Genomic DNA, 14,249 nt, shown 5'->3' on the forward strand with positions numbered 1-14,249 from the left:
TACAGAATGCCTTATCCATCGTCATGGTATTCCACACAGCATTGCTTCTGATCAAGGAACACACTTCACAGCAAATGAAGTGCGGGAATGGGCACATGCTCATGGAATTCTCTGGCCTTCCCCATCATCCAGAAGCAGCTGGATTGATAGAACGGTGGAATGGCCTTTTGAAAACTCAATTATGGTGCCATCTTAGTGGCAATACCTTGAAGGGCTGGGGTAATGTTCTCCAGGAAGCTGTGTATGCTCTGAATCAGCATCTGCTGTATGGTGCTATTTCTCCCATAGCCAGCATCCATGGGTTCAGGAACCAAGGGGTGGAACTGGGAGTGGTACCACTCACTATTACCCCTAGTGATCCACTAGGAAAATTTTTGCTTCCTGTCCCTGCAACAGATATGTTGAAGTCCTAACCCTCAGTACCCCAGGAAATGACCTAATTTGGAAATGAGGTCTGTTACGAATAGAATTAGTTAAATTAAGATGAGGCCAAATGGATTAGAGTGGGCCCTGATATAATATGACAGGTGTTCTTATAAGAGAAGGAAATGTGGACAGAGACACAGAGACACGAGAGGAGAGAAGGCCAGGTGACCACGGAGGGGAGACTGGACTGATGCATCTACAAGCCAAGGCTGGCCGGCACACCCCAGAAACAAGGAAGAGGCCAGGAAGGGGCCTCCCCTCCAGGATGAAGGCTGCCAACACCTCCATCTCCAGAACTGCGAGAGGACGAATTTTGGTTGCTTTAAGCAGGTACTCAGTAATTGGGGTGGAAGCCACCTGAAGAGGCGGCGTGCAGAGAGAGGAGCAAAACATATTCAAAGCAGAGGTGTCCACCCAGCCTGGGTGGGGTGTCTGGCTCAAGGTCAAGCCCTGGGGGTGAGCTGGGGAGGTCTGAGGTAATGTCCACATGCCAAGGGGCTTTCGAAGGTGAGAAGGCATCAAAGGTGAGAATGAGGCCAGAAAGGGACCCCTGTGTCCCAGTCCAGTAGAAAGAGGGTAGAGTCCCAAACACACAGAGGATGTTGCAGGGAGAGGGGCGGGTCCAGTGGAGAGGGAGGCGTGCCTCGGGCAGAGGGAAGGGGGTGGTGGGGGGGTGGGGGGGAAGAGGCAGGATGTTCAGAGATGCAGGCATGGGGCAGAAGGGAGGAAAGGGGCTGGAAGGAGAAGGCCTGGGGCAGTGCGTGGGTGGGGTGCTGAAGCGGGGGAGGGGAGGGTCTGGGATGGGGCTGCTTACAGACACTTCCTAACAACTGCCACTGGAGTCCCCTCATGTGTGGTCTTAATTCAGGAAAGCTCAATGGCATGCATTTGCCAGACAGAAAGAGACTGTTAACTAAGGAGGGGCTCAAATCTGCCTGAACCTGTTGCACAAGCCAGAAAGGGCCCCAGGTGGACATCCCAGCAGGATGAAGACCTGCTGACACCCACCTGGCCTCAAACCCCATGGGTCCACATGGACATCTCTGAGGAGAGCATCGCTCCACCCTCACCAGGAGTCCAGGTTGCTGGGATGCATAATTTTCACACAGCATAGGCCCTAGGCACAAGCCTGCCACCTCAGTCCACACATGTGTCCACACTTTGGGATAATTAAGGAGCCCCCTCGGGGTAATTTTGACACCATGAGATTTTCATCTCCACCTTTTCCTTTTTAGAACCCAAACTTCTTGAAGCATGCCCTTCCAGGGTGCTGAGTGATATGCACCTGCAACTCCCACAAGCTAAGGGATGTCATTCCCATTTTGTAGATAGAAAGATCAAGGCACAGGGTGGGCCACGGTGGCTAAGCAGGTAAGAGTGCTTGCCTGCTATGCCCGAGGACCCAGGTTCGATTCCCAGTGCCTGCCCATGTAAAAAAAAAAAAAAAGAAAGATCGAGGCACAGAGAGGTTAGGCAACTTGCCCAACACCACACAGCTGAAGTGTGGGCTCAGACCCAGAACTGGCCAATTCCAAATCCTGTATTTATTCCTTTGGGACCTCCCAGAAACTGACCCAATGCCAGGTCTGTGCCCCTGCAGGCTGCCCACAAGGATGAATGTGGATGGCATGCAGGGGAGAGCTGGTCCATCTGTTGCCAGTGGGCCTCTTGCTGCAGTGCTTTCCTCCAACCTAAATAGCTACCTTGCTGGCGATACTTTAGATTTAATAAAGCTCAGTTCCTTGGATAGTTCGGAGAGTACATGGCACTGCCCTCCAGGGAAGGACGCTAATGCGGTTTGCTCAATGACTTTTCAGAGATGTTGGGCTTCCTCCTCTGAGCAGTTTCAAATTAAAACGGCTCTGCAAGTAATTACAACCACAGCGGTGTGTCAAAGCCACCTGGCACCACAGGTGATCCCATACACTTCTCCACCATTTAAGCTTCCCAAACACAACCTGACATCAAGTGACTCCTCTGCTCAAACACCTTCAGTGGCTCCCCAGTGCCTGGACACTTAGCTCCAAGCCTCTCCAAGGCCCTCTGTGATTTAACAAGTTGTGTAAACCCAGGCTTGCCGTGGGGAGGGGAGATACAGGCACACACGACGCACTGGCCTACCTAACGCCTTTGCACAGCCCCTCCCGCTCTGTTACTTCTAACCCCAACTACTTTCTAAGCCCCACCCTCAGCCTGGGAGGCCCCATTTCACAGAGCCATTAAAGCTCCAGGGTTAGAATTAGACACACCCAGATACATAATTCTTCGCCACCCCATGCCTCCATGGACGTTGGCAAGCTGTACAGCCTCAGTTTGGCCATCTGACACATGGCCAAACAGCAGTCCCTTCTCCTACAGTGTTGTAAAGCCTAAATGAGGTCATGCATGCCAAGTGCTTGCCCCAACCTGGCAGGGTTGACATCTGATTAACTGCCACGGCTGCCAATGGAATCATCATCAAAACTCCACAGGGGATGCTGGAGAGAAGAGATAAATGTCTGTGCCTTCCAAGCCTCAGGAGATAGGGCCTTCCTTGCATGCTACCAAGGTGTTCTGATTGTGTAACTGTCCACAGCGTGGTCTGAGCCCCTACTACATCCCAGGCATGAAACAGGCACTCTGGCCTACAATTCTCTTTAGGATGATGCCCATTTTACAGATGTGGGCACTGAGGCTTAGAGAGGCAAATTATTTGCCTGAGGCCACACAGTTGGCTAGTCAGACCAGACAGGAGCTTGACAAGGGGACAAAGGCTATTCCTCATGCTGTGGCCCTCACTGTTACCTTCAGCCCCCAATTTAGAATTCTGGAGTAGCCCTTGTAGAGAACTTGAGGGTTCTAGCCCTGGGCCTGGTTTTCTGCGTCTGCCAGGTAGTGCCAGCTTACCTGGGAGTGGCTGAAACACACCCTGGTTCTCCACTTCGACCACCAAGTCGAAGTGGGAGCAGTCACTCAGGGTGACGACCTCGCTGGCCCCACCAGGCATGAGGCCATTGATCCTCAGGGGCAGCTCCAGGGTCTGGCCCACCTGTGCCTCCACCTGGCAGGGGGCAAATTCCATGCTGCTGGGCTCAATCACGTACACCTGAAGGAGAGGGACAAGGACAGCACCATCAGCCTCTACCGGGAGAGGAAGGGCTGCTGCTTGGCTTTACAAAGAGCTGCCGCGTATTGGATATGGAGGCTGCACTGGGGAGGAGCCGGCTCTCAAGTGAGCTGCTGCGCTTGTGGAGTTCCCTCTCATACCAATGAAAAATCTTCATAGCCCTTTTGAAATCTGAAACTGCACTGGGTGGTGGGAAGGTAGGCTCCTAGGGAACAGGGTGAGGGCGCCTGTAGACAGAGCTTCCTGGGAAAGGTGACCTGTGAGCTCAGGCATGACAGCCACAAAAGGGGCAGGAGGGAAAAACATTCAGGAAGAAGGAACAGTCTGTGCAAAGGCCCTGAGGCATGCACAAGCTCAGCATCTTAAAGGATCAGTGATCAGGCCCAAGTGGCTGGGATGGAGGGAGCATGGGGAGAGTGAGAAAAAATGGGGCCTGAGAGGATGGGGCTGTGGTAAGGACTCTGATTTCCCCAGAGTGAGACAAGATACCTCTGGAGGATCCCATTACTCCAGCTGCTGTGTGAAAATCAGAAGCCAGCTGGCCAGTGAGGAGGCGGGTGGAAAAACCCCTGCAAGATGATGATGGCTTGATCATGGTGGCTAACAGTGGAGGGGTTAAGACTGGGTCAGATTTGAGATACGTATTTCTGAAGGTTCCATTGTTTGGATTTATTGGCTGGAGGGGATGAGAACGCAGCATCAATACAGCAGCCATAATAATCATGAACACTTATGGGAGACTTACTCTATACCAGGCTCTTCTAAGAACACAACTAACTCATTTAATGCCCTCCACCCATTGTTAAGAAGGCTCTATTGCCAACCTCATGTAACAGATGGAGAGACTGGCCCTGGGAGGGTTAGGAATCGCCCAAGCTACAACATGGTGGGGTCTTCTGGAACCCAAGCAGGCTACCCCAGAATCCAGGTTCTAACTATTATACTGTGCTACCTTTGGAGGAATTGTCCTCAGGCTTTTGGCTCAAGCAACTGGGTGATGGCAGTGCCTTTACTGATTCAGAGAAGCTTGGGAGGTGGGGCAGAGTGATCAGCAGGCATGGAAATATTTGATAATTAGGCTGGATCTAAGTGGTCTCTGTTAAATACCTCTTCATCTGAGCATTATATTCTTTGGGTAGGTGTGTGTGTGTCTACGAGGATCTCAATAAATAGATACAATAGAAATAACCTGTCCATCCATGCTTTAGATGCTATAAGAGAAGGACACACTGTGGAGCTTCCATTTCTGCCCTAAATAAAAGGGGTTGAGGTAAGAACCAGGGGGTCAGGTAGTGACCCGCATCACTCTGCTAAAAGCCAGGTAGGTGCAGGGCCCCAGTGTGGGAAACACCTGGCTCTGTACCTGAACAGGAAAGGGGGGTCTGGACTCCTGGAATCTGGGGGCTTCCGTTTCATTGTGCATCTAGAGCCCAATACTCAGTCTTCCAACATGGAGATTCATATCTTTCAGCTCCGAAAATTTTCCTAGAGTTGCCCTTTTGATTATCTAGAGCCTTCTGTCTTCTGGTCTCTGCTCCAGAAACTTCAGCTATGTAGAAGCCAGCCAGTCTGGTGAACCCCCCAGGATCACACATACCCAGAGGACACATGGTTGTGTTGTGTCCGTCCCTGAAACAACTGTGAGCTCAAGGGCAGGGCCGGAGCGGGAGCCCCTACCACCACCTCCAGGCACAGGACTAAGACTAAAGGCTGTTTCTGAGTTACGTCTGAGGGTTGGTTCAGGAGGTGGCTAGAGGCCGCCAGGGCCAGCCGCCTACCACGGACCATCTGGGCCCCTGGGGACATACCTTCATCTCGCCAAAATGCAGGGGGTTCTGCACATCGTTTGCCTGGATCACACTGAGCCCGATGTCGCTGCCTGTGGTCATCACACCCTTGACGGTGATCGTGGCGACAACATAACTTGAAGAAGACCAGCTGAAGTTCCCACTCCCACCGTGGGCCTAGGGAGGAAAAACACCATCCGATCAGCCCTCCCCCCAATCCTCCCATCGGGTCAGCCCTCCCCCCAATCCTCCCATCGGGTCAGCCCTCCCCCCAGCCCTCCCATCGGGTCAGCCCCCCCTCCCCGTCCTCCCATCGGGTCAGCCCTCCCCCCAGCCCTCCCATCGGGTCAGCCCTCCCCCCGGTCCTCCCATCGGGTCAGCCCTCCCCCTGGTCCTCCCATCGGGTCAGCCCTCCCCCCTGGTCCTTCCATCCGATCAGGTCAGCCCTCCCCCCCCGTCCTTCCATCCGATCAGCCCTCCCCCTGGGCCTCCCATGGGATCAGCCCTCCCCACAGCCCTCCCATGGGATCAGACCTCCCCACCCCCGCGTCCTCCCATGGGATCAGCCCTCCCCCCGGTCCTCCTATGAGGAAGCCAGGGGTAGGAGGAAAGGGCACGTGCAGACACACACACAAGTCAATGCTCCCCACTCCTGGAGGACCAAGACCTGGGTCGGGGTGCCAGGCTGCAGGCTCCTGAGGGCCCTCCCTCTCCCCACCCTGCCTACTGTCCCGCCCTCCCATTCTGAGAACCTGAGGACCGACACATACACACATGCCATGAGCAGACCCTGGAACCCAAGCATCCCTCCCAGAGCTCAGGGTGGAATGGAAGAAACTCTCGGCTACAGAGACAGGTATAGGATGGGGTCCAAGGAGACACCACTTCTCCCAGCACATACCCCCTGCCTCTCCAAATCATCAGCCACTTAGTAAACGGCAGTCTATCTTCCTCCCCGATCAAGGGTTTGGACCCCCCCAACCTCTAGGGGCCAGGGAGGTGACACACAGAAGTGAACCAGGCAGCAGATGCCAGTGCAAAGACATGATAAATTCAACTGGCACCTGTCCTTCCTGCCAGGCAGACAGACCCCGGGGACTGATATCAGCTCCTGCCTATTTAATGCCACGTGGGAAAATGAGTGTCAAAGATGATCAGATGTGCCAAGTGACAGGCTTGAAATATTCTGTTTGTTTATTTGTTTGTTTTTCACATGGGCAGGCACCAGAAATCGAACCGGGTCTCCGGCATGGCAGGCGAGAACTATGCCAGTGAACCACTGTGGCCTGCCCTGGCTTGGAAATATTTTTCCCTTGGATTTCAACATTTCCCTAAGAGGTCTGTTTATTTTCAGAAAAGAAAATATTTCCGACAGCAGATATGAAAGAGTAAATGGAAGTTGCACCTGTGTTCCAGGTTTTTTTTACTGAGCTTTCTTTATCTTTTAAGTTTTTTATTTCTCTGATGGCCAAAATACATTGCTGTGAGACACACTTTGGAAAATATAGACAGGCGTAAAAACTCTCTGATCTACACATCTCTCCGACCGCCAAAGGGTAATATTAAAAGCAATGGAACAGGCAAAAAGCTAAGAGCCCACGCAAACACCCAGATCTGGGGTCTCCTGGTTACCTTTATTGTGTACTGATAGGCGCCTGTCTTCGGTTGCCATGGGAACGTCAGGATGCTGGGCACGAGGGTGATGGGGATGTGTATTTCCACCTCCTGCTGATTTCTCACAGGCACCCGTAACACATGGACTCCTCCATCCTACAAGGGGGTGGGGGGCATTGCACATCACCCTGACAGTTTCCCCCAGTCAACCAGAACCCTGCCCCTACCTGGGAGCAGGTCACAAAGATAGAGTCTGCGAATATGGAGGAGTGGAGAGGAAGCTTCCAGAAACCTACAGCCTTCTCAGTTTCCATGGGGATGGCTTTCCCATGTAATGTTTACTCACATAAATGCGGTGACAATACCCATGGGATCCCTTGCAGGGTAGATATAGTAATTTCCACTTTAGAGATGGGGAAACTGAGGCTCAGGGAACCAAAGCAACTTGCCTCAACACCCCAGAGAGGAACGTGTCAGACTTGGATAAGAATCCATTGTCCAGTCCAAAAAATCATTTTTTCTGCTATGTCCTGCTACATAGGTCTGTGAGAGGTTTTGCAAAGGGTAGAAAAATGGGAATACCCATGCCAACTTTCCAATCATTACAAAGCTGCTCCAACCCGAAACTGATCAATATTTTAACCACTAAAAAATTTTAAAGACTTTGAAGGCACCGAGGAGCCTAACTCCCAGGTGGGGTAGGGCTTGTCCCTGGTCCTTTACTGGCCCAAGACCAGAATACTGTTTCCCAAAACAAGGGCTTCTATCCTCGGTCCTAGAAGGAGCAGGCTTGTAAAACCGGGGCAGGGAAAGGGGTGAGGAAGAGGAGTACTCTGACCCAGTGTCTGAACAGGAAAAGCCCAAAGCCTACTATCCTCACTCCCACCTCCCGTGCAGCTGGGGACTCTGAGCCTACAGAGGGGAAAGAACCCCCCAAGGCACCCACGAGGACACACAATCTGGTTGGGGCTTTGGTCCCCCAGCTCCCAGGTGGGCTCTCAACTCCCAGGGCCACCTTCCAGCCCAGGTGGAAGTTTCAGCCCTGCGGAGCCAGGCTGCGGGCAAAGGGGGCGGCCGAAGGGGAGGGACCGACTCGCCTGGTCCACCACGGAGGTGAGGGCCGCGTCAATGGTTGTCTGACCCCTCTTTATCGCCCTGATGTGATGGTATGACCCATTCTGGGAAGACCAGAGCACCTCGAAGAACTCAGGAGGAAGCACGGTTTCGATTCGGATGTTCTGGAAGGCAAGGCAGGGCAGGCGAGAGGTGCTTTGGGGAAGACTCGGGAAAGTCAGAATGTAAGAAAGAAGCAAAAGGGTCTTAAAACAGCAGCCAGGCCAGGCGCAGGGGTCTCTGGGGCCCAGAGGCCTTCAGACCCAGGGAGAAGGCCTAAGTGAGGCCGAGTTCCCCAACCTGCCCTGTACCCCAGCCCTGTGAGCTCTCCCAGCAGACTTCCATGCATGTCTCGGTGCTTCCATTTCTGGTTACCCCTGAGGAGGTCAACCCCAGGGAGTGTGAGGCTCCGGTTAACCTTCTTAGTCCCTGAGGTCTCAACAGGGAAACTGTCTTACTGTGTTACAAATGAATTAAAATCCCTGTAAGACTAACTTAAAAAAAAAAAGTGCTTGACCTAATCTTTGTTTAATAGCATGAGGAAGCAACGACTTCTGCAAAGAAACCAAAGGTGAACCTCGCCTCCTCCTCCTAAAATCTCAGGAACCACTAGAAAGGTCCTAGATGTTATAACCGGCAATCCGGGGAACTTCTTGTGGAGAGCAAGCAAAAAAAAAAAAAGAGCCAAAGATTCTGTATCTCCCCCATTTGTAGTATACTACTTTCCAGAGCCAGAAAGTCAACTGACATGGATGGGCCTGTCATGCAGGGACTCCCTGATGGACAGTTATAAGATATTCCTGGCCCAACAAGGAAAAAGCCAAAAGGACTCCCCAGTCCTTTTCAGAGCAGAAAAAAAATGGATTCCCTGTGCTCTGAAATCCCCAGGTTAATGGAGAAGGAAGAGGGGGGACAGCTGGCAGAGGCTACCTCCTCCATCACCACCTCCGTGTCCCTATTGCTTGGGGCATCCTCTCCTGCCTCCAAGCCCTCTAAGGAAGTTTGCAGGTATAGCTATGGGATGCAGATGTGCAAAGGGTTTTGCAATGCCCCAGGAACTTGCAACAATGTTTCCCATGGACCCAAAGCAGCGCTTCCGACGGCCCAGCAGCTGTGTCTCCCACGGCCCCAGCAGCAGTGTCTCCCACAGACCCAGCAGCAGTGTCTCCCACAGACCCAGCAGCAGCACTTCCCACGGACCCAGCAGCAGCGTCTCCCACGGACCCAGCAGCAGCGCTTCCCACAAGGTGCATCCCACCTTGGCACCCTACGAAGGCCCGAGGCCGGCACTCACATCTGACAGGTAGACCTTGTTGCTGGACTTATCAAACACCTCAACCATCATTTCATATAGGCGGCCAGTCTCGAGCACCCACCTGTCACCAGGACGAATAGCAAACCCTACAAAGCAGGAAGGCAGAAGAGTGACCAATCAGGACACCAGGGACAAAGGGATTGAGAAATGATCTCTTTAAGGAGAATGGGACCAACCCACCATCAGAACAGGAGCTGAGGATCTCTCCCCTGGAGAATGACTGGGGGCTCTGGAGAGTGAGAGCTAATCCTGTCATCAGCCCTGAACACACAAAACCTAGGCTAATCTCTCAGACTCTCTGGGACCGATAATGAACACGTCCCACTCCAGTGCCCAAGTGCTCACTCCCACTTCATCCTCTGCACAGGCAAATCTAAGCTCTTAAACCTGAAGGGAGAGACTTCCCCTAGTAAGCCTGCCCTGTCCTTCGAGGTCTCTATCTGCACAGTGCTGTGTGTTTTCACATCTCCACGCCATTGCTAAAGCCATTCTCCTGCAGTGAGGCCCTCTCCTTAAAAGACACTCCCTCTGAGAAAACACCTTCCTCAAATAGCATCTGTCTGAAGCCTTCCCTGTGCATTTCCGTGTGCTAGCTATTTACCACTGTTCTGTCACTGCCTGACTGCGATGGCTCAGGGCCCCTTGAAGCCAAGCCCAGGGACCCGTCTGGAAGTCCAGTCCAGGCATATAGAATATACCAGAAAAACCCACAAAGGGCAACTCTATCTAGTGTTACTACTTTGCCAGAGATAAGGGATTTCCTCCTGAACCAAACAACACTTTCAAGGGGTGACTAACAAGATGCTGTTGGGATTCCTGTTGCACGTCAGTCAGACACCATTGTGACTGAACTACTTTGAGGCGCTCAATAGGTGAGTCGACTTGGACCAAAGGAAGTGTTTCCATGGAGACTCAGGATGACAGATTTGTCCTGGACATCCCTTAAGTTGCTCTCTGTTATAGAAGTTTCCAGGTCTTCCCTGTGCCTCTCTGGACCATCCGTGCCTGAGGATGCCTCCACCCCCCAGCCCCCAGCCCCAAGGTATCTACAAATGGTCACAATCACCTTAGAAACCCCTAGATAACTGAGCTGACCACTAGCCCCTCAACCTCCGAAGGTCCCTAGCAATGGTCAGGTCTGGACCATGCCCTGGAATAACATCATGTGGAAACAAAGCCCTCTACTGCTCTACCCCAACCCATTTCCCTGTTCAGGCAAACCTTTCAACTGCCCGAGCTCAGGTCTACGTTCTCTGCTGTTTCTGCACAAGGACCCAGCTAAGGGCTGGTGAGCAACCCACAAAAGAGCAGGATGGAGGGCTAGTTCCAGCCTCAAAGGCGAAGGAACTGGCTATAGAATGAAGCATTTCATGAGGCTATTGCTTAAACGCTCACATAATCATAAACAAGCAACTGTAGGAGGTCCCAGGAGGTCAACACTCACCCAGGTATCCAGGCTCAACCACATAAATCGTGCTGTTGGGTAACCTGGAAGCACCCTGCATCCGGATACCTGAATTCTCAATTAAGGAACAAAACACAAACCAGCTGTCAGGCTTTAGCTCGGCAGGAGGGTCTGACTATTGTCATGCCATCACGTGCATAGAAGTGGGGCTAACACTTGGCTGGCTTAGGCCAAGTGGAACAAAGCAGTTTTTCAGAGTCAAAGGACTCACTGTGCTTTCTACACTAGAAAGGACACTCTCCCCAAGAGATACCGGGAACCACCCGGGGCACATGCACAGGTTTGGAACACACCAATCCACGTGCCAGTGTGGACACAGCCTCAGCCAGCTTCCCTCTGCCAAGGCTGCAGGCCCCGGAGAAGTTTCTGGAGATGAGGAGTGATGTTCTGCCTCCACCACCACCTCCCACCCCTGGGAGCCTCTCCATGAGTCATCCGCAGAGGTGAGCAATTCCACTCCGCAGTGCTGCTATTTTGGTTCTTGATGATTTTTGGACGGTTGAGGGAAAACAGGGCTATTTTTAGCCCAGCCTGGCTTTCAAAGAGAAAAATGGCTTGACTTCAAATAAGCAGATGTTTTACACACATGCGAGCCAGGGAAGAGGATACTGCGGTGGTCGAGGACGAGGCTGCTCTGTCCCAAGTGCAACGCGGTGACCACGGATGTTTCCTGGGCCAGGAGGGCTGCGGGCTGCGCCTGGTCTCGCTCGGGGCCTGGGACGCTGTTTTGAAGCTTCAGCTCATACTGGTCAGAAGGCATTGACAGTTCTGGACCCCCAAAGCCAAAACAAAACACAAAGAACAGAGACAGACAGAGAGAGAGAGAGAGAGAGAGGTGAACTGTTAGCAGCCAATACATCAACACCCCCTAATCTCTGGATCCTGCTGTGTGTACAGCTGCTTGGTTTTTTGTTATTGTTGTTTTTTGCTTATTTTTTTTCCATTTTTAACATTTTAATATTATTCTCTATGCCTCTGGACAGAGCTGACACTCTCCATGAATTTTTAGTTGCCTTTGTGTGTGTGTGACAGCTGGACGCTGCTTTTTTCTCTCTATCTTTTTAAATTGACTGCAGCTTCTGACTCCAAATGCCAACTGCTTGAAGGATACTGGCATTAGCCTGATTTCTGTTCATCGCGGCAGGGAACTCTCACAGAAGTAAGTGCACTCTTTGGCTCTAAGAATCCTCTAAGGGACCACGGTGAGTTTCACTGGACCTGGCTAGCCTCTGGGGGTTTCTAAAAAGGCCCCAGTCAATGGTCTCCTGCCGGGGTCCAAGAGAAAATTTGCAGAGAATTTACTCGGTTGCTATTCCAACCATCCATCAATGTTTCCCTGCTCTGTGTCATGCTGAGAACATTTTGTGGAAAAGAACTCACCCTGCCTGAGCCAGGATGGAGAACAATTTCGCCAGGGAAATAACGGGTTCTGCAACCCCCACTACGTCTGTGTCAACCTTTCTCACCTGGTAGGAAGAGACCGCTGGCATTTTTGACATAATAATGCCTGCACTGATGGAGAAACTGAGATGTAGCAGGGCTGCTCGGGGCTTTCTATGCACACCACCTCGTTTTAGCCCTCAATAACCCTTGAAAAAGGTACTACTGATAGCCACATTTTAGAGATGGCAGAATTGTTGAAATCAAGATGATAAACTTGCTCATGTTCCCACAGCTGGTGAGAAGCAGAGCTGGATTCACACATGGGAGGTCCGGACCATTTAAACATTCCCTAACTCCTTAGAATGACCCCATAAACCACTTGCTGATCTTACAGTGTGGTAATGCTCTACCTCCAGCAAAAGATGGGATGAGGTCAACGGCCAACAATTTTCCACTCCCCCGTCCTCTCCAAGTCCCGGCAGAAGACCTGGCACAGAAGGGGCCCAAGTCAAGGCTCCTGGAAGAGTTTGGGCGAAAGCTCTTTTCAGGAATCAGGTCCCAGTGATTTGCCCGAGAGCAGAGACCCCTGGACCACTGGTATCACCCCAGAACTGCAGATTACTGCCCCTACCCAAGAACTGCTGGGTTAGAAACTCTGGGGATGGGGTCCAGCAATCTGCATTTAACAACCCCTCCTGGTGGCTCTGATGCATGCTAGGGTTTGAGCAACCCTAAGCGAATACACGGCCCATTTCCTTATCGCTTAATTAGGGGAAAATCAGCAGAGCTGGGCTGCCGTTCTGGCAGATTAGGGGCCCCACGTTCAGAAATAGATGGAAGCGCATCGAGGGTAAATGCCACAAGAAAATAATTCCTCAGTAAAGCAGCATTACTCCATGCTGTTCTATGAAGCCCTAGCTTCTCCCTCTATGTTGACTTTAAAGTTCTCCAGAAGGGTAACATACCAAGGGATCTTGCATGACAGAGATAAAAACTCCTTTACAAAACCATAAGATCATGAAAACAAGGGGCTTGTCTGACAGACTCCTTAAATACCTCTTGCAATGTGGAACAAGAAGCACTGTCTATGGAAGTCCTTTGCAGATGTTTGGGTCACTGTCTCTGTCCAGTTGCTTGCTCTGGGGCCACAAACAGAGGAAGCCTGCTCCTGGGGCCCCAGAATAGCCCGGCTTACAATCTGGAAGTTGTAAATGGCATTCCCCACAGCTGCCCTTCTCCAGGCCAAGTGGCCCACATTCTTCAAGGAGACAGGGTCTCCTACCTCTCCCTCCCCTGGCCTATCCTTTGGATGTGCTTCTAATTGTCGTCACCCCCACCCCACCTGCCACGTAAAATCCAAGATTGACCATAAGGTTTCTGGGGAGGTGAGCCAAGAGTGACGGGAGGCTCACTCTCTTGCCTCAGACCCCCAGACTCGGCGCATGCAATCCAGGGTGCATTAGTTCTGGGAAGCCTTGGCTCAAGCGTGGGCTGGCCTGCAGTTCCTTAAACTCCCAAATCTTTGCCAAATGTACCCCAGCCCAACATCTGCTCATGCAGGTGGTTTCCCAAAGGTTAGTGCATTCATCTCAGTGATTTCTACCATTCCAACCACTCGAGTTCTTTTCAGATACCGATTCCACCAGCCAGCATATCCTTCCCACATTTGTTACATCGAATACTTTGATCATTGTGCTATTGCGTCTTGAACTAATTCAAACACCCAAAGGGACTGATTAGAGCCCCGTGGCCCTCCACCAGCACCAGCAAGCCCCAGACATACCAAGGCCTCTGCTACACGCTCTCAGAGTGCCCTCCTCATCCTCGCTCATGGAGGTCACCATCTGATTGAATGTTTTCTTGCCCCCACTGGATGGTGAGTCCTGCTGGCCACTGTTCACCCACACCCCAAAAATGCTATGGCACAGAGTAGGCACTCAATAAATGTGCTTGAAAGAAAGGAAGCAGTGCCCCACCCCAACCAGAAAAACAGGGGAGGAAAGAAGGCAGACAAAAGGAAACAAAAAAACATGGAAAGAA

The 14,249-nt window shown here is 51.9% G+C and overlaps 1 protein-coding gene across 2 annotated transcripts in view; it reads right to left on the minus strand.

Annotated features, from left to right (window-relative positions):
• The window catches only part of NUP210 (nucleoporin 210), a 142,488-nt gene that overhangs the window by 67,584 nt on the left and 60,655 nt on the right, over positions 1-14,249 (minus strand). For both annotated transcript variants that reach the window (XM_077116402.1, XM_077116403.1), the window contains 7 exons: positions 11,436-11,594; positions 10,806-10,874; positions 9,341-9,447; positions 8,031-8,171; positions 6,952-7,089; positions 5,341-5,496; positions 3,313-3,511 (listed from right to left, as the gene is read on the minus strand). In XM_077116402.1, the coding sequence (XP_076972517.1) occupies positions 3,313-3,511; positions 5,341-5,496; positions 6,952-7,089; positions 8,031-8,171; positions 9,341-9,447; positions 10,806-10,874; positions 11,436-11,594 (969 nt within the window). The remainder of the gene's footprint in view (positions 1-3,312; positions 3,512-5,340; positions 5,497-6,951; positions 7,090-8,030; positions 8,172-9,340; positions 9,448-10,805; positions 10,875-11,435; positions 11,595-14,249) is intronic.

This window comes from Tamandua tetradactyla, chromosome 9 (assembly GCF_023851605.1).
Source record: "Tamandua tetradactyla isolate mTamTet1 chromosome 9, mTamTet1.pri, whole genome shotgun sequence".
NCBI lineage: Eukaryota > Metazoa > Chordata > Mammalia > Pilosa > Myrmecophagidae > Tamandua > Tamandua tetradactyla.